General features: G+C 39.8%; 1 protein-coding gene and 1 non-coding gene across 4 annotated transcripts in view; one reads left to right on the plus strand and one right to left on the minus strand.

Annotated features, from left to right (window-relative positions):
* Positions 1 to 1164: 1164 nt before the first annotated feature.
* Positions 1165 to 16957, plus strand: part of AXDND1 (axonemal dynein light chain domain containing 1) — an 88697-nt gene continuing 72904 nt past the window's right edge. For 2 of the 3 annotated variants that reach the window (XM_078441252.1, XM_078441253.1), the window contains exons 1-8: positions 1165 to 1719; positions 2143 to 2348; positions 4108 to 4280; positions 5363 to 5466; positions 12141 to 12261; positions 12934 to 13019; positions 14953 to 15009; positions 15831 to 15933. In XM_078441252.1, coding sequence (XP_078297378.1) covers positions 2255 to 2348; positions 4108 to 4280; positions 5363 to 5466; positions 12141 to 12261; positions 12934 to 13019; positions 14953 to 15009; positions 15831 to 15933 — 738 coding nt within the window. In that variant the 5' untranslated portion in view covers positions 1165 to 1719; positions 2143 to 2254. The remainder of the gene's footprint in view (positions 1720 to 2142; positions 2349 to 4107; positions 4281 to 5362; positions 5467 to 12140; positions 12262 to 12933; positions 13020 to 14952; positions 15010 to 15830; positions 15934 to 16957) is intronic. The other variant, XM_078441254.1, reaches the window with a different exon arrangement.
* Positions 9031 to 9137, minus strand: LOC132687008 (U6 spliceosomal RNA). The gene has a single exon (XR_009613951.1). It is a non-coding gene; the product is annotated as a U6 spliceosomal RNA (small nuclear RNA).

A 16957-nucleotide genomic window follows, 5' to 3' on the forward strand; every position in this document is an offset into this window, starting at 1 on the left:
AGTGCATGGAGGAGGAACAGAGACAGAGGGAGAAAGAATCCAAGCAGGCTTCAGGCTGGCAGCCAAGAACCCCAGGCGGGGCTCAATCCCAGGAGCCCTGATAGGACCTGAGCTGAGATCAAGAGTTGGACGCTTAACCCACTGCACCACTTAGGTGCCCCTGGATTATACTTCTATGTATCTCTTGAATCTGTTTGCGGGTCTTCACCTCTTCTATCAATGTCCTACTGCGATTAAAAAAACAACAACAACAACAACAGGTTAAGAATATGTAAGATGAATTATTTTGTTCTTCCAGTACCCAAAGGCTTGATAAACCGTATAAGCCGAGAGCTGTAATTTTAGGGCCTCTGAAGTTCAGTCTTCTTATGGTTCCAAACTAGAAATGTGTAGTCACAACACCGATGAAGATGGAGAAACACAAATACAATTTGCAGGAAAATTACTGTCCACCTGCTTCTGCCTTGTTTCTGCCCTTAGCCGATTTTGGTGACTGCCAGTTCATGTGTGCTCTACGAGTGCTATGTGTGTATTTTAATTGTTGGAAAATCTAGAGAAAAACTAGGGTGATGGGATAGGGTTAAAGGCTAAAATGCTCAGACAGCCAAGGTGGTTGCCTAGGAGAATTAGAAGGGGCCACAGGCATTGTGCTGTTTTTATTTTCAACACTTGCTCATATTTTTCATTGCTATTCCCCTGAACATCAGAAACCAAATCCGTCAGCACAGGACAGTAGAACGGTCCAGTTGATTTTCAAATACCATGGACTGAAGGTGTTTGGGCCGGGCTTGTACTGTGCTTGGTACTAAGGAATGGGGCTGTTGAACAAGATAAGTTCCCTTTCCTTTTAAAGTTTATTTGCTAGACTGGAGTCATCCAGACACTGGGATTCCAGCCATCATTGTTTGACATTAAGGCTCCATCTTAACAGAAAATGATCCTTGGGGGCGGTAAGGGGCTGGGATCTCAGTTCCTCCTCTCAGTTCCCCGAGAACAGGTTTTTAAGAAGACCCAACGATGTTACTTGGGTTGGTTTCGCCTTAAGTGTAGTCTCCTTCCCTGCCTCCAGCCACAACAAGCCTAGACTTAAGAATGCTTTCAGTGTGCTGGGCCGGTTATGGGGTGGGGCAGAGGGCTGTGCTTAAGCGCCCAAGAAGACTTGTTGGAGATGTCAAGGCCAGGGGGCAGCATCGGCAAGGAAGCCTCAACTGCTGGGGACCCAGAGCTTTTGATTCCCTAATTTCTCCTTGAATTTGGCTTTTAGAAAAATATGCAGAACAACATAAAAGTGGGAGAGATCGATGGAAAAACAAATCTCTTACGGGAGGCTGGCTCCGACTCATCGATACCTGCTGTCGGGAGCCACTGAGGTCCTTCCCGGGGGAGGGGAAGAGCGACCCTGGCCACTGCTAGCGCCTGCGCACTGGCGACGACCTGCGGGCGGAAGCACCGGGATCTAGACACTTTCGCACTCCGTGAGAACGGCCCGATTAAATATTTCTGTATTCTGTTGCTGCTGAACCTATGCCGCGGTGAAAAACCCCGAATCCCCGAGTGTTGGGATTGTTTGTTAGCTGTCTCTCCGCTCCTCAGGCACCGCCCAAGACAGCCCCCAGTGAGAGTTGCGAAAGCTCGGGGTCCTGGGTTTCTATGACGACACGCAGGCGTTCCGGGAAAGGGCGAAGCGACCAGATGTCTGGCGGGAAACACAATTCACAGGTACCGGCTCCAAGTGCGTGTTTCCCATCACGTCCATTGCCGCCTGGGCGCGCCCCCTGCCCCTCCCAGAGTCCGCGGAGGCGGCGTGCTCAAGGACGCTGCGTGTCGGGAGGCCGGGGACCGGAGCTCCCCACCTGGACCGAGGGGCGCCCTTCGGGTGGGGCCCGCTGTAGGTGGGTGGGCCGAGCGTGCCCTTCCCGGCCTGGACCCAGACCCTGACCCACCCGTAGGCTTCAGTCGCGTCAGGTGATGTGAGAGAACCCAGAAGTCTCCCCAAAGAAGGAAAACCCACTCCAGATGTATTATAAACTCTGATCTTAAGACTCAAAACTCTGATCTTTGCATATTTTTCTAAAATGCATATTTTTCTTAAGCACTTAATGGGACTCCGCCCCCCCCCCCCCTTTTTTTTTTTGTCTGCAGGACAGTGTGGCAAACCTGCCAAATCCCAGGACGCCGAGGATTTGTTTCTAAGTTAGCTTTTTGGAGGGACGTTCCAAATTACTAAAGAAAGTGGTAGGAGGCATTGTTGATTATGTCTCTTCCAAAAACGCCCTCCACATTGCTAACCTCCGTGTCAACGGCAGAGGGCAAAAAATTAAAAGTCTCTGCATCCAAGGAAGAGACAGGTAAAGTTCTTCATGGATCCCGCAGACATCAGTGATCACGGCCGTAGTCGGAACTCACAATCCACAATCCATTCACCTTTTTCCAGAATCTGAGTTATCAGGCTACCTTAATTAGTTGCATTTTCCAGTGCACTCGTTTCAATAAAAAAAAAAAAAAAAAAAAAAAAATTCCTTTTATAGTATTTTTGAGTCAGAGTCCTGCCTCACTACTCCACCTAAAGACTAATTTTTGTTTTCAGATGTTGAGTTTTTTGTTTTATTTATTTATTTTGAGAGAGACAGCACAAGTGGGGAAGGGAGAGAAAGTATCCCAAGGAGGCTCTGTGCTGCCTGTACAGAGCCTGATGCAGGGCTAAAACCCAGTAAACTGGGAGATCATGACCTAAGCAGAAACCAAGAGTCCCACGCTTAACTGAGTATGCCACCCAGGTGCCCCAAATGATGATGAGCTTTATATTGTGTTATTATTTAAAATTTTTTATATTTATTTATTTTTTAGAGAGAGTGAACAAGCACAAGGAGGGAGGGACAGAGAGAGAGGGGGGGAACTAAGGATCCATAGCAGGCTGTGTGCTGCGATGCCCAGTGAGGGGCTCAAACTCACTGTGAGATGATGCCCTGAGCCCAAGTCTGACGTTTAACCAACTGAGCTGCCCAGACGCCCAGTTTTATATTGTTTTAAATTCACCCATTTTAGGTACCAATAGTTGCATGAAACTACTTTTTTTGGTACCTGGTCTTTGACTTTAAGGAACCAGTTTGTATCGGGTTTTAGTAATTATTCTAAAGACAAGCATTCCTTATTTAAGAATTTTCATTCATATACAGATAATGCAGATCTGTACTAGAATAATAATCAGCTAGACTCATTCCTACTCCCATGCTAAACTCCCTCCAACACTTTGATCTTGTTTTTAGGGAAGATTTCGCTAAAGCCCTACCCAGCATTTTTTTTTCCTGCTGTGATATTCTAACTCCTTTTCAAACATTCAAGAGATAAAGAGATTTGGTCATGTGAACTTGAGAAGTTTTGTTGGTGAACCAGGAAGGTGTGACCTCCTTGTAGAAATTAACAGAAGCCATACTTTGTGAGGGATGCAGATCTGTTAAGAGTGACAGCCCAACCCTCCTTGACTGACTTCATAGGAAGCCTTTTCCTATTTATCCCCCCCCATCCCCCATCTTCACAATCCCTCTGCCCTAGTCAGGCTGAATGGAACATTCGTACTGTTCCTGCTCAGCCGATTTTTTCAGATGATTCCACTCTTCATTGCCAACAGTCCTAATCCTGCTTTTCGTCTTAAACCCGATTCTGATCCCTTCCACTCTACAAATGCCCCAATTCAATGTCGATTATTCTCACCTTTGACTTTACACAGAAATAATTACTCAATAATTTGACAGTTTTGAGGAGAGATCTGTCATTCTCACATCAAAGGGGAAATAGACATTTCCATCATTTTAAGACTATCCCGTTTCATTGAGCAAGTGAAGTGAGTTTAGTTTTCAATTTGGAATGTGGAATAATTGTGCATCAGTTTTTGAAGCTGTGTGTGGTGTAAAAGTGAGGGGGGCAGGCAATTTTTTTTTCCCCTTGACAAGATGATGTTCAGTGTTTAAAATAGCGTTATGTTTCTGGCAGCTAGAAGCAGTGTTTTCTCTGTTGGAAATATACAGATGGTATTGAGGCAGCGTGGGAACCTCCGAACTAAATCTACAAAAAACTACCGCAGGTTTTTCTTTCCCGTTACTTTCTTAGGACTGCCTGAACTAAAGGAGAAAAAAACTATGGTGGATCGTTCAAAACCCCTTCCTTCATCCCTTCAGAATGAGTTCATCCCTGAGGAAGTTCTTCTTTCTCTGGCCTCTGCAGCCAATGCTGGTCCTTGTCCTGAAAATTTACTGCCTCCTAAGAAGACTAAAACCCCAAAGGTGAACATACACATACATCGAGTACTTGGGAACACCTGTCTTCTTGGTATCCAGCTCATTAAGTATTTATTGAGCGTGTTATTGTTAAAAACCAAAATTCAACTGAGTAAATTTGAAGACCTAATTGGCTTTCTTCAGCAATTCATGAATCGGGCAGCATCCCATATAGGAAGTGGAAAGGAGTTCTGAGGAACTGTACAAAATAGAGGGCTTTTACTGGTAGAAGGGGTCAGGGACAAGGAAGTCATTAACAAAAGAAAGGATTATTTCAGGCAAGGTCATCTTCCCCTTGGGGGAAGGGTGGGAGCCTATCAGGCTGATTACCTCACTTGTGCTGGTCAGGAACTTCCAGCTGATGGGCTTAAAACACCCCTTTGGGAGATGCCAGAACTGCGGTTAGGTAAGATGTTACGGAAATGTTGGTTTGCTGATGTGGGGCTTAGCCCATCTTACTCCATTTTGGGCCTGTTGTTTCTTTTTTTAACACTATGTTATTCTTGATTGTCTTTCAAAATACTTTAAAATTAATTTCCTAGTTTGAAAACTAAAATCATTTGTACCAGTGTTGCCAAGGAAATCCTTTTTTTTTTATTGAGAATTACGTTTATTTTTTTTATTTTATTATTTTTTTAATATATGAAATTTATTGTCAAATTGGTTTCCATACAACACCCAGTGCTCATCCCAACAGGTGCCCTGCTCAGTACCCATCACCCACCACCCCCCCCCCCCCCCCCATCAACCCTCAGTTTGTTCTCAGTTTTTAACAGTCTCTTATGCTTTGGCTCTCTCCCACTCTAACCTCTTTTTTTTTTTTTTTTTTCCTTCCCCTCCCCCATGGAAATGCTTTTTTAAATGTGATTTACCTAAGCGAGCATTACTACTCTTAGTCTTGATATTTTCCTTTCACTTTGGAATTGTCCTAGTTTCACTTTTTGTCCACAGTATTGAATGAGAATTCTTTTTCTCCTCAGACTATCCAACTGCCCTTAATGTAAACCTTGGAAAGGATTAAGGATTGATTTTATTTGACTACAGCGCCCTCTGCTGTGTATTCATATATTTGCTTTTTTTATCCCCAGGGCACTCTTCCGCGTCCGACTGACCAAGTCTGGCATCACCCTATTCGAAGAACTAAGTTCAAGTACCTGATTGACCATCCTGTCTCCCTAACGGGTGCTGGAAGGTAAAGAGGCAGATGCAGATGAATTGAGTCATTTTCTCATTTTATCTCATTTCTTTGGGAGCATCACAGTTGGAAAAATCATAGAATCAAAGATTTTAAGTTTAAAGCCTGCAGTATATTTGATGAAGCAGAATACAATCTGAAGAAGGTACAGGACCATCCTTCTGTGTGTCTGGTTATTATCTCTACCTACTTTTGGTTTGTTTAGATTTGCTTTTGCATGCCTTTCTGTGCTTGTCCTCACTCTTCTGTCCCTTGTCGTCCCCTAGTAAAAGAGACCAGATCTGATAGAGTGCCTTTAATGCCTCTTCGCCTGTTCATTTAAGAAGAGTGAGGTAGCATAGCTTCATGAAAACCTTGAAAAGCAAGTGCTTACTCCCTGGTTTTCCTCAGAGTGAAAGCTTAACTTTTACACTATTTCAGATCAAATCAGCAAGCACTATTTGTTGTTTTTATACCATTCCTAAAAATATTCTAAATGTCACCATTTTCCCTGGGAGGATTGCGACCTGCTCATTTTCTCTGCCTGGTCCATTTATCAGTTGTATGCCCCTCATGAGACCGCTTCATCTGAAAGAAATGTTGCGTAGGTTATTTAGTCTGAGTTCCATTTGCTCATTTGTAGGAAGAGAATAATGGACTTACTCCATTTTGTGTACCTCCCAGGGATATTGTGAAAGAAGGTATTATAAAGGAGATAATGGACAATGCTGTCTAGCTAGCTAGCTAGCTATCAAGCTCTACACCCGACATGGGGCTTGAACTCACGACCCTGAGGTCGGGAGTTGCATGCTCCACCAACTGAACCAGCCAGCTGCCGGTAAATATAAGCTGCTATTACCCAGCTATGTCTCAGTGCTAGAAAAAGTGGCAGGAACTTGGGCTATTAACTTTTATGTCCTGGGGCTTTAGTGTCAAAATATCTATACTTTATACCTTCAGATCATGGTTGTAATTATTAGTAGTAATAATTGGTAGTTACGAGATGTTTGAAGTACTTTGAAAAAAATAATAAGCTATATCTGAATGTGGCAATAACCCGACATTAAAGTTCTAATGTCAAATGGCTTCTGACTTGGAAGTTTTAAACCATGAAGATCCTCACTGTGGTAAAAAGGATAATGGCCTTCCCCCAGATGTTCTCACTGTAGCTCAGGACCTGAGTACATACCTTACATAGCAAAAGACACTCTGCAGATGTGATTGAGGTTAAGGACTTTGCGATGGAGAGATTACCTGGATTCTTGGGATGGCCCAACCTAATTGCCTCAGTCTTCAGAGTGGAGAAAGAAGGAAGTTGAGTGGTTGGAGAGATGAGGTGGAAGGAGGACAGATTCAAAGCGCGAGAGGGAAGGGATTCAGCTTACGGTTGCTGGCTTTGCAGATGGAGGAGGGGAGGATACAAGCTAAGAATTGCTGTTGGCCTCTAGAAGCTGGGTATGGCCCTCAGCTGCCAACTTTCCAGGAAACAGGGACCTCGGTCCTAGTACTGGAAGAAATTTGAGTTAACTCCAGTGGACGTGGGAATGGATCTTCCCCTAGAGCATCCAGAAAGGAGTGCAGCCCTGCAGACACCTTGATTTTACCCCGTGAGACCCATGTTGCACTTCTGACCCACAGACTGTAAGATAATAAACCTGTGTTGTTTAAGCCGCTAAGTTTGTGGTGATTCATTACGGCGCCAGTAGAAACCTAGTACATGTATGCATGTATGACATGAGAAAGCTTGTACATGTATACATGTATGACATGAGAAAGCTTGTCTAGCAACCTTAAATATTTAGAGCACAGCAGTAAAATAGAAAACAACCCAGCAAATAGCCTCTGAGTAATATTTTTCAACAGCTTTATCAGTCAGAGTTCAGGGCAGAAAATAAAACCTATCTTAGGCAGCAAATCAACTATTTACAAGGGCTAAAGGAGCAGGTGTGAAGCACTACTTTTGGGAATAAGGCTCAGAACAGAATGGAATTCACCCCTGGTGCAGGCTACTTACCTCCAAGGCTGCGAGAAGAGGGCCCCTTGGGGCCCCTGTCAGTTAAGCATCTGATTCTTGATTTTAGTTCCAGTCATGATCCCAGGGTGGTGGAATCGAGCCCTACATCAGGCTCAATGTGAGTGTGGAGACTGCTTGAGATTCTCTCCCTCTCTCTGCCCCTCTCACCTACTCATGCATGCTCTCTCTCTCAAATTAAAAAAAAAGTGTATGCCCCCTTGAACAGACATTTGTCCAAAGAAGATAAAACGAGCCAATATGCACATGAAAAGATGCTCAATATCATTAGCCATAAGGAAATTCAAATCAAACCACGAAGAGATGCTATTTCACACCTGCTAGGATGACCATAGTCAAAAAGCAGACGATAACGGGCATTTATGAGGATGCAGAGACGTTGAAAGTGTCAGACGTTGCTGGTGGGAATGTAAAATGGAGCAGCCTCTTTGGAAAACAGTTTGGCAGTTCCTCAAAAATGTAAACATAGGCCCCTCATATGACCCAGCAATTCCACTCCTAGCTGTGTACCCAAGAGAATTGACAAGATATGTCTGCACAAAAACTTGCATGAGTGTTCATGGCAGTATTATTCGTGCAGCCAAAACGTGGAAACAAACCAACTGTCCATCAATTGCTGAAAAAATAAACAAAATGTCATCTACCATAGAATATTATTCAGCCATAAAAAGGAATGTAGTACTGATACGAGCTACAACATTGACGAACCTTGAAAACATGCTACATGAAGGAAGCCAGTCATAAAAGGGCACATGTGTGTTTCTGTTTCTATGAAATGTCCAAGATAGGCAAATCCGTAGAGACAAAATTAGATAACTGGTTGCTGGGGGTGAGGCTGGGGAGGAGAGTGGGGAATTACTGCTAGTGGGTAAGGATTTTTTGGGGAGATGATAAAAATAGTCTAGAACTAGATTCTGGTGGTCGTTATGCAACTTAATGAATATATTAAAACCTGTAAATTGTGAATATAGTAAAAACTTGTGACTAAACTAAAAACTTGTAAATTGTACTCTTTAAAAAGGTGAATTTTGGGCGCCTGGGTGGCTCAGTCGGTTGAGCGTCCGACTTCGGCTCAGGTCATGATCTCACAGCTTGTGGGTTCGAGCCCCGCGTCGGGCTCTGTGCTGACTGCTCAGAGCCTGGAGCCTGTTTCAGATTCTGTGTCTCCCTCTCTCTCTGACCCTCCCCCGTTCATGCTCTGTCTCTCTCTGTCTCAAAAATAAATAAACATTAAAAAAAAATTAAAAAAAAAAAAAAAAGGTGAATTTTATGGTATGTGAATGATACTGCAATAATAAGCAAAAAAAGTCCCCTTAACTGTGATCCAAGGATCAGGAAGCTGAGATCATAGAGCTGTTACTGCTGTCACTGTAATGCCCCTCTGGATCTGGGTAGCTGGAGACTGGATTCTGGCATGTTGCTTCAGGAAAACCACTTCTCCATGGTGTTGCTGGCAAAATCCACTGAAAGCATGACAAGAAAATGGCTTCTCTCTCACTTCTACCTCTAAAATCTTGCAAAAGTGCATCTACTGTGGAACTTATTTATTTTTAAATACGGAATGCTTCACGAATTTGCATGGCATCATTGCACAGGGGTCATGCTAATCTTCTCTGTATTGTCCCAATTTTAGTATATGTGCTGCCGAAGTGAGCGCTACTTGTGGAGCTTAATTCATGCCCAGAACCCTGGCTGCAGGGGTGTCTGGGAAAGTGCTTTCCAACCCTTCCATCCGAAGAAGGTATCCTCCCCGCCACCCCCCCCCCCCCCCACCGCCCCCCAACATCAGTGCTTGCCATATTCCGGTCCTGACCTAGGTTTCAGAAACATAAACCAGACTGTCCTCAAGACACTTCTAGCTTAAGAAGTCATTACCTGAATCGTCAAGAAAAGATTATATTGAGTTACACATATTCTGTTCAAGAAAGCCACAGAGTTTTAAATACATTTTAGAAAGACAATGTTTTTCAAAAAGCATACCGCAGAGATTTGGAAAATCACTATCTCTGAAATACCTCATTCCCTGACAACTTCAGATAAAAAACATGCTTGTTTGTGAACATAACTCAACCAGTGTTGATTTGAAGAAAACATTTGAAGGATGAATTTAGTTTGATAATGTTTTTATCCAGTTTTCATATTGTGGATCAGAATCAAAGTTGTTTTTGTTTTTTGCTTTTTTTCTAAATAAAAATAGGTTTTCCAGAAGAGTGGAAGCAGGTGATTTTCCACAAGAGTTTTATGAGAAATAAAGCATATCTCTATTTTTTAATGAAAAGTTATATTCCAACAAATAGACCAAATGTCTCCCCTAAAAATAAAGATAACCAATAATTTAATAGAAATATAAAGCCTCCTAAAATTACTCTGAGAAAATTTGAATGACATTTACCAAACCAATATTTCCCTTCAAAAGATGTATTTGTGTATGTATGTGAACCATTCATTGTTTTTAGCTAACAAAGTTGTATTGGCCAATTTCTGGCAGTTACTGGTGTAATAATGACTAATGTCCCATCATCCTGAGAGCGTCTTTCTGAAAAAACAACTTTATTGAGATATCTTTGGCACAAAAATTGTGTATATTTAAGGTGTACAATTTGATGTTTTAATAAATGTATACATTGTGAAAAGATCACCATTAAGCTAAATAACTTATCTGTCACCTCTATATAGTTAGCATTTATGTGTGTGTGTGTGGTAAGAAGATTAAATTTAAGATATATTAGCACATTTCAAATGTACAATAGAGTATTGCTAATTAACATCACCATGCTGTACATTAGATCTCCAGAACTCATTCATCTTGCATAACTGAAACTTTGTATTTTTTGACCAACATCTCCTCATTTCTCCCCCTCCCTTTATACCCTCATTTGACATATGAATGAAATCATACAGTGTTTGTTTTTGTCTGGCTTATTTCACTTGGCATAATGTTCTCCAGCTTCACCCATGCTATCACAAATGGCAGGATTTCCTTTTTATTTTTATTTTTATTTATTTATTTAAATGTTTTATTTATTTAAATGTTTTATTTATTTTTGAAAGAGAGAGAGAGTACAAGTGGGGGAGGGGCAGAGAGAGAGGGAGACACAGAATCCGAAGAAGGCTCTAGGCTCTGAGCTGTCATGTCAGCACAGGATTTCCTTTTTAAAGGCTGAATAACATTTCAGTGTGTGTGTGTGTGTGTGTGTGTGTGTGTGTGTGTACATTTCTTCATTCGCTAATGGACATTCAAGTTGTTTCCATATGTAGGCTATTGTGAATAATGCAGCAGTGAACATGGAAGTGTAGATATCTTGTCAAGAACCAGGTTATTTTCCTTTGGATATAAACCCAGAAGTGGGGTTGGTAGATCATATGGTAGTTCTGTTGTTTATTTTTTAAAGGAAGCTCCATACTATTTTTCATAATGGCTATACCAATTATAATTGGAGGGACAGACATGTGAAAATCACGTGCAGTAAGTGACATGATTATAACTGTGCTATAGGACGATGAATCTGGAAGAAGTGTGTAGAATATACTAGAGAGACTTGAGAATCCACATTAAAAAGTATGGACAGCTTGGACTAGTGATTTGGCATTGGCAAGAGACAATAGGATCCAATACTAGAGTGATAATGAGGGTGACTGTAAAATTAATGAGTGTTAGTGATATATGGAAATTAGGGCAATGGATGGGAAGGAATCAACTGTATATGCTGAGATTTTGATGAATGGAGTGGTGGTACTTCCTGACAGAATTAGTGAGGATAGGAGGGTGAAAAGTTAGAATGGAGCGAGAATTATCCAGTGGTATATATATAGAGAGGTAACAAATGTGATAAGGTGAGATTTGATGGCATTGCTTAGAGAGAAAGCATAGGGAAAGAAGACAGAGGGATGAGGTCAGAATGTTGCAGAACATTTCCCTTTAGTAGGCGGGAGGTCATAGAGAAGTCCAAGAAGGAGTAGTTACGGCAAAAGAACAAGGAGAATCCAATAGCACAGAGGATAGAGGAAAGGAGAGTGTTTTTAAAAAGAGAGATGATCAACCCTGGGAAATATTAAAGGGAAATAGTGGAAGGGAAGAACTGATGAGTTAGCAGTGGAAAGTCATCAGCTTTTTAGAGTGGTTTCAAAGAGATGGAGATGGAAATCAAGATTGCAAGGAAATTTCAAGGAATCTGATGTTTAACAGAGTGAGAGATCCATTGATCAATAAATAGGTCGTGATAACATGACAGCAGTGCATGGTCAAGGGAAGATTTTTAGAAGGGGAAGAGACTTGAGTTATAGACCAAAGGGAGTATTCCAAGAGAGGGGGAGACACACAGAAAGCAGACTGATGGAATGAGATCCCAAAGGATGTGGCTAAGGATGAAATCAAGGACATCAATGGAGGAAATAACCCTGGGGAAGAGAATGTATCTTAGCCTGAAGTTGAAGGAGGGGAAAGAATTTGTGAAGTGAATGAGAAATGTGAGGTGGAGAAGAGGAAGAGTGGGATGGGGGTGGGGGTGGTTCATGTCTAATACCTCAGCTGTCTTAGTGACGTATGAGGACAGGAGACTGGTTCTGTGTCCCTTTTCATGCACTAGAAGGACCTTACCTACTCTTATCCAGTAGCCAGACAGAAAATTTATTTTGTGAATATATTTTTCTTATTTTTTAGGGATATTTCTTTTCTGTATGATGTTAAATATGTTAAAGGAGAGACTAGGGAGAGTTCGCTTTGTCCCCCACGTTTGGACCGTTCATTACAGTCAAATGATGGTGTCATTGTGCCTCATAAGGTAAATAGAGTATTTGACAAATAATTTCCTCTTTCTGTACTTAAAAAAATCATTTCCTCAAAATATAAAGCAATGTTGTACTATAACTGTATTGCTTATTAGTTTTTGTAGCACTTTCTAATTATTTCTAGGAAAGGGTATTTAGTGTGAAAAGATCTAGAATACCTTATTTATCTAAGTGGATAACTATATAACTATAGTTATAAATTAGTTATAAACTAGTTATAAACTAGTTATAAACTAGTTTCTAGTTAAATCTAGAAAGTTATAAATTAGTTATAAACTAGTTATAAACTAGTTTCTAGTTAAATCTAGAAAATACAGTATAGGAGACTGGATTTTTTTTAAATTTACTGTTTAAGGCTGTAGAATTCTTATCTTTGGCATATTGCTAAGGTGAATTTTAGAGTCAGTGGGTTACTGAATGTAGGGACATGTGTAAATAATACTAAAACCAAGGCTCTTTAATTTATGGTTATTTTTTTAATGTGTTCTCTGCTAACAGTTTTTTACTACTTGCCATGATCCATATTAGTTACTGATACTGTTCTCTCTGTAATCAAAATCGCTTAACTTAATAAATAGTATCCCTTTGGGATAGGAGTGTTGATTTATGCAATTCAGTTTTTTCATTTACTAATGTTTTCGTTCTTGTCCATCTTTCTTTTTAAGCCAAAGAAAATAACAGACACTTTGATTCCTGAAGAATTTCATATTGTGTCAAATACAGGAGTTTCAGGTTTGGAGTGTTATGATGAGTGAGTACTGTGATATGCACACACTGCCTATCTGACAGGTGAAACTGTTTCCTCCTTCCCAGACACAGAAGAACCTGAAAACGGTGCACCCATATCTACATTGAAATAGGGAAACATTTGGCTTTCCTTCCTAAATTTAAGAAAGGTGCCAAAAACTAATGAAAAAGTTTTATTGAAAAAAGTTTCGGATTTCACTGGTCAAATTGTTCTGTGTCTTTCCCTACTGTTTAATTTTGAAATAAACAATTGATCTTTAAAGAAAAGAAAAAGGAGCTTTGTTCTGAATGCTTGCCTGTGCCTCTTTAGCAATGGGTTTTGAGCCATGGCCATGGAGACAAAGGAAAGTAGCCCTGTGAGCTGACATCTCATAACTAACACACCCTTGATGGCTTCGCTCCAGCCTGTGCACTTGTCATCTCCAGTTTTCTTTGTCATTCTGCTTATGGGGTGAAAACTGGGATCTTGCTTATATTTGCTGAAACAGTGTGTGAATGTTTCATAGTTTAAACAACAAGAACTTTGGACTAAGGTCTTATAACAAAATCTCCAGAGGCTGTCTTGCCAGTTCATGTTATACGACATCTCCTTATGATAGTGGCTTTCAGAACAATATTTTGCCAAAGAGAACTAAATGGAATTTATTTGGGGGGGGGGATTTTTATTTTTATATAATTTCAAAAATTATATAAAAGTTATAAAAATAGGAAGGACAAGGAGCTCTCATGTACTCTATTTTAACTCACTGAGTATTTACATTTTGCCTTATTTGTTTTAAAATACACATATACATAAATACATTAAAACTATTCAAAAGTAAGTTGGAGATGTCCTGACCTGTTATCATCAAATATTTCGGTGTAAATTTCCTAACAACCCACCAGCTGTAGATATTTTTGATGACTTTTTTAGCGTCATCATTTCTCATCTGTTTATTAGTTAGCATTTTACCATATGGACTCAAGGATTTCTTTTTTTTTTTTTTCCCCAGGGAGTTATAATTCATTACTGCAATTATTTATTTTTATGTTCAAAACTTCTTTGATTTGGCCAGTGTTAGCTCCTTTGATCTGGCTTGTATTCTCTTTGGACATGTCCCCATCATTCTTTGAGTGTTTCCTTATTTTCTGATTCAATAAGATTTCCAGGTTCACCCTGTATTTCCCAACTCAGGCTGTGGAATGAGCTATGTCGCTTCTCCTGGGAGTACTGATTCCTTTTGGTGGAGAATGGTACTTAGAAATCACGATCTGGATAGTGGGTGTGTCTGTTGCTCCTTGGGGTATCATTGCTTCTGGTTTCTCTCGTTCTTGAAACTTTATTTTGAATTTTTATGTTCTCTGGAGATTTTTCAGTGATCTAAATTCTGAAAGTGGACCTTATTAACCAACTTGAGTTCTGGTAAGGGACAGAACCAAAGAAAATGCTTATTAACTAGGGGAAGAAAAAGATACATAAATAATAATGAATTAGATGAATTACCATGTGGTTCTCATTGTGATACTCATTTAAATGTAAATTTAAATGTGATACTCATTTAGATATGGGAGTTAGGTAGACTGGATTCTAGTTTCATCCTTGCTTATTCATTTTATAACCTGTTTCATTACTTAACTTTGTTGACTTCGGTGTTCTTAGAACACCCTTCCACCTTTGAAAAGGCATTTAAAAAGAAGAATCAAGAAAGTTTTCATATTTTAACATATGAAGAATGTGATTAAAGCTCCTTTAGTGAAAATATTCCAAATATGATAAATATCATTACATCTGTGTCTGTAGACATGTAGCTATGATCTTGTGTGTAAAATGATGCACTGTTTTGATTGCCTCCAACCTTCTCCATTTGATTAGGTTTTAGGTTCATCACGTTGTCATATGTGATAAACAGGCCAGTTAATTTTCTCCCAATAATATTGACCCGTTTTATTTATTGCAGCAAATATACTACTCTCCTCACAGATAATGAAAACAGGCTATTGCTCTTCCCATCCATGTAAGTATGGTTTATTTTTGAAAGTATTTCTTAGAAGGAAAATATGCATATTTTTATTTTTCATAGTACTTTGTTATACAGAAAATATTAAAATTGTAGCAGAAACCCAATAATTGTCCCTATAATTTAAATAATTGTGCATATAATTTAAATAATTAAATTCTATCATTTAATCAGTGTTTTCATTTGTCCAATTACATATTCAATTTTACATATTTATAATATTTAAGTACTGCAAAATATTTTTTTAGTTTTAAATTTCTTTCTTCTAAAATTTTATTTTACTGTGGAAGGAACACTTAACATGAGATCTATCTTCTTAATTTTTTTTCAATACAGTGTCAATGAGTCTAGGCAACGTTGTACAGCAGACGTCTACTACTGTTGTCTCCTTTTTCCTTCTTCTTACCTCTCCTTTTCTTCCTATCTTCTCTCTTATCTTTCCTCTCTTTTCTTTTCTTACACTGTGAAGTAACCAGGATTAACAGCTTGGTATTTACCTCTCCACATTTTTCCTCTGTTCTTACAATCCTACACAATAAGTGTAGAGAATTTTTGGAGGGAACTATTATTTTCTTTACAAAAAAGAGGATCATACTGTTTACATTTTCTCTTTCCTTTTTCTTCTTCTTTTTTTAATGTTAGTACTGGTATAACCCACTAGATCAGTACAAGCGCTACTAGATGTAGTAGGGCTAATGCTTTAAAATATCACAAATATTCGATACTGTATACGTTTTCTGTATATTATATTCTTTTTGTCAGGTGAGGATGACCTGTTATAACACTAATATCATAAGTCTGCCGCCTTAATCTTTTAGGAAACCTAATAAAAGAGTAGAAGTGGTCCAACTGAATGATGTGATGGACGCCATGCTAGAGAGGGCTGGTGTGGAGAATCAGGAATATACAGGGCCAACCAAGGTAATTGCAAAGATCATTGTAACCTAGTGGTTACGAGCATACATTCTGAGGGGCGCCTGGATGGCTCAGTCAGTTGAGCGGCCGACTTTGGCTCAGGTCATGATCTCACGGCTCGTGAGTTAGAGCCCCGCGTTGGGCCCTGTGCTGACAGCTCGAAGCCTGGAGCCTGCTTCCCATTCTGTGTCTTCCTCTCTCTCTGCCCCTCCCCCTCTCATGCTCTGTCTCTCTCTGTCTCAGAAATAAATAAACATTAAAAAAAAAAAAAAAGCGTGCATTCTGGGAGCCAGAAAGACTGGATTGAAACCCTGCCCTGCCATTTATTAGCTAGTGACCTTAGACAAATTATTTAATGTATTTGTGCCTCAATATCTTCATCTTTACATTAGAGGTAATATCTCATGAAGCGAAAAATAGAACTATCCTACGGTTCAGCAGTTGCACTATTAGGTATTTACTGAAAGGATACAAAAATACATATTCAAAAGGGTACATGAACCCCAAGTTTATAGCAGCACTATCAACAATAGCCTAACTATCGAGGGAGCCCAAATATCCATCAACTGATGGATGGATAAAGAAGATGTGGTATATATATACAATAGAATATTACTTAACCATCAAAAAGAATGAAATCTTGCCATTTGCAATGGCATGGATGGAGCTAGAATGTATTACACTAAGTGAAATAAGACAGACAAATATCATATGATTTCACTAATATATGGAATTTAAGAAACAAAACATGATGAACATATGGGAAAAAGGTGGAAAAAAGAAAAGAGGGAAACAAACCACAAGAGGCTCTTACCAACAGAGAACAAACTGAGGGTTGACAGAGGGAGGTGGATGGGAGATGGGCTAGATGGGTGTTGGGTATTAAGGAGGGCATTTGTTGGGATGAGCACTGGATGTTGAATCACTGAACGGTGCTCCTGAAACCAGTATTGTGCTGTATGTTAACTAACTAAAATTTATATAAAATAAAATAAATTACAGGTAATAATAATATCTACTTCATAGGACT

The sequence above is a fragment of the Panthera onca genome, chromosome F1 (assembly GCF_046562875.1).
Source record: "Panthera onca isolate mPanOnc1 chromosome F1, mPanOnc1 haplotype 2, whole genome shotgun sequence".
Classification (NCBI taxonomy): domain Eukaryota; kingdom Metazoa; phylum Chordata; class Mammalia; order Carnivora; family Felidae; genus Panthera; species Panthera onca.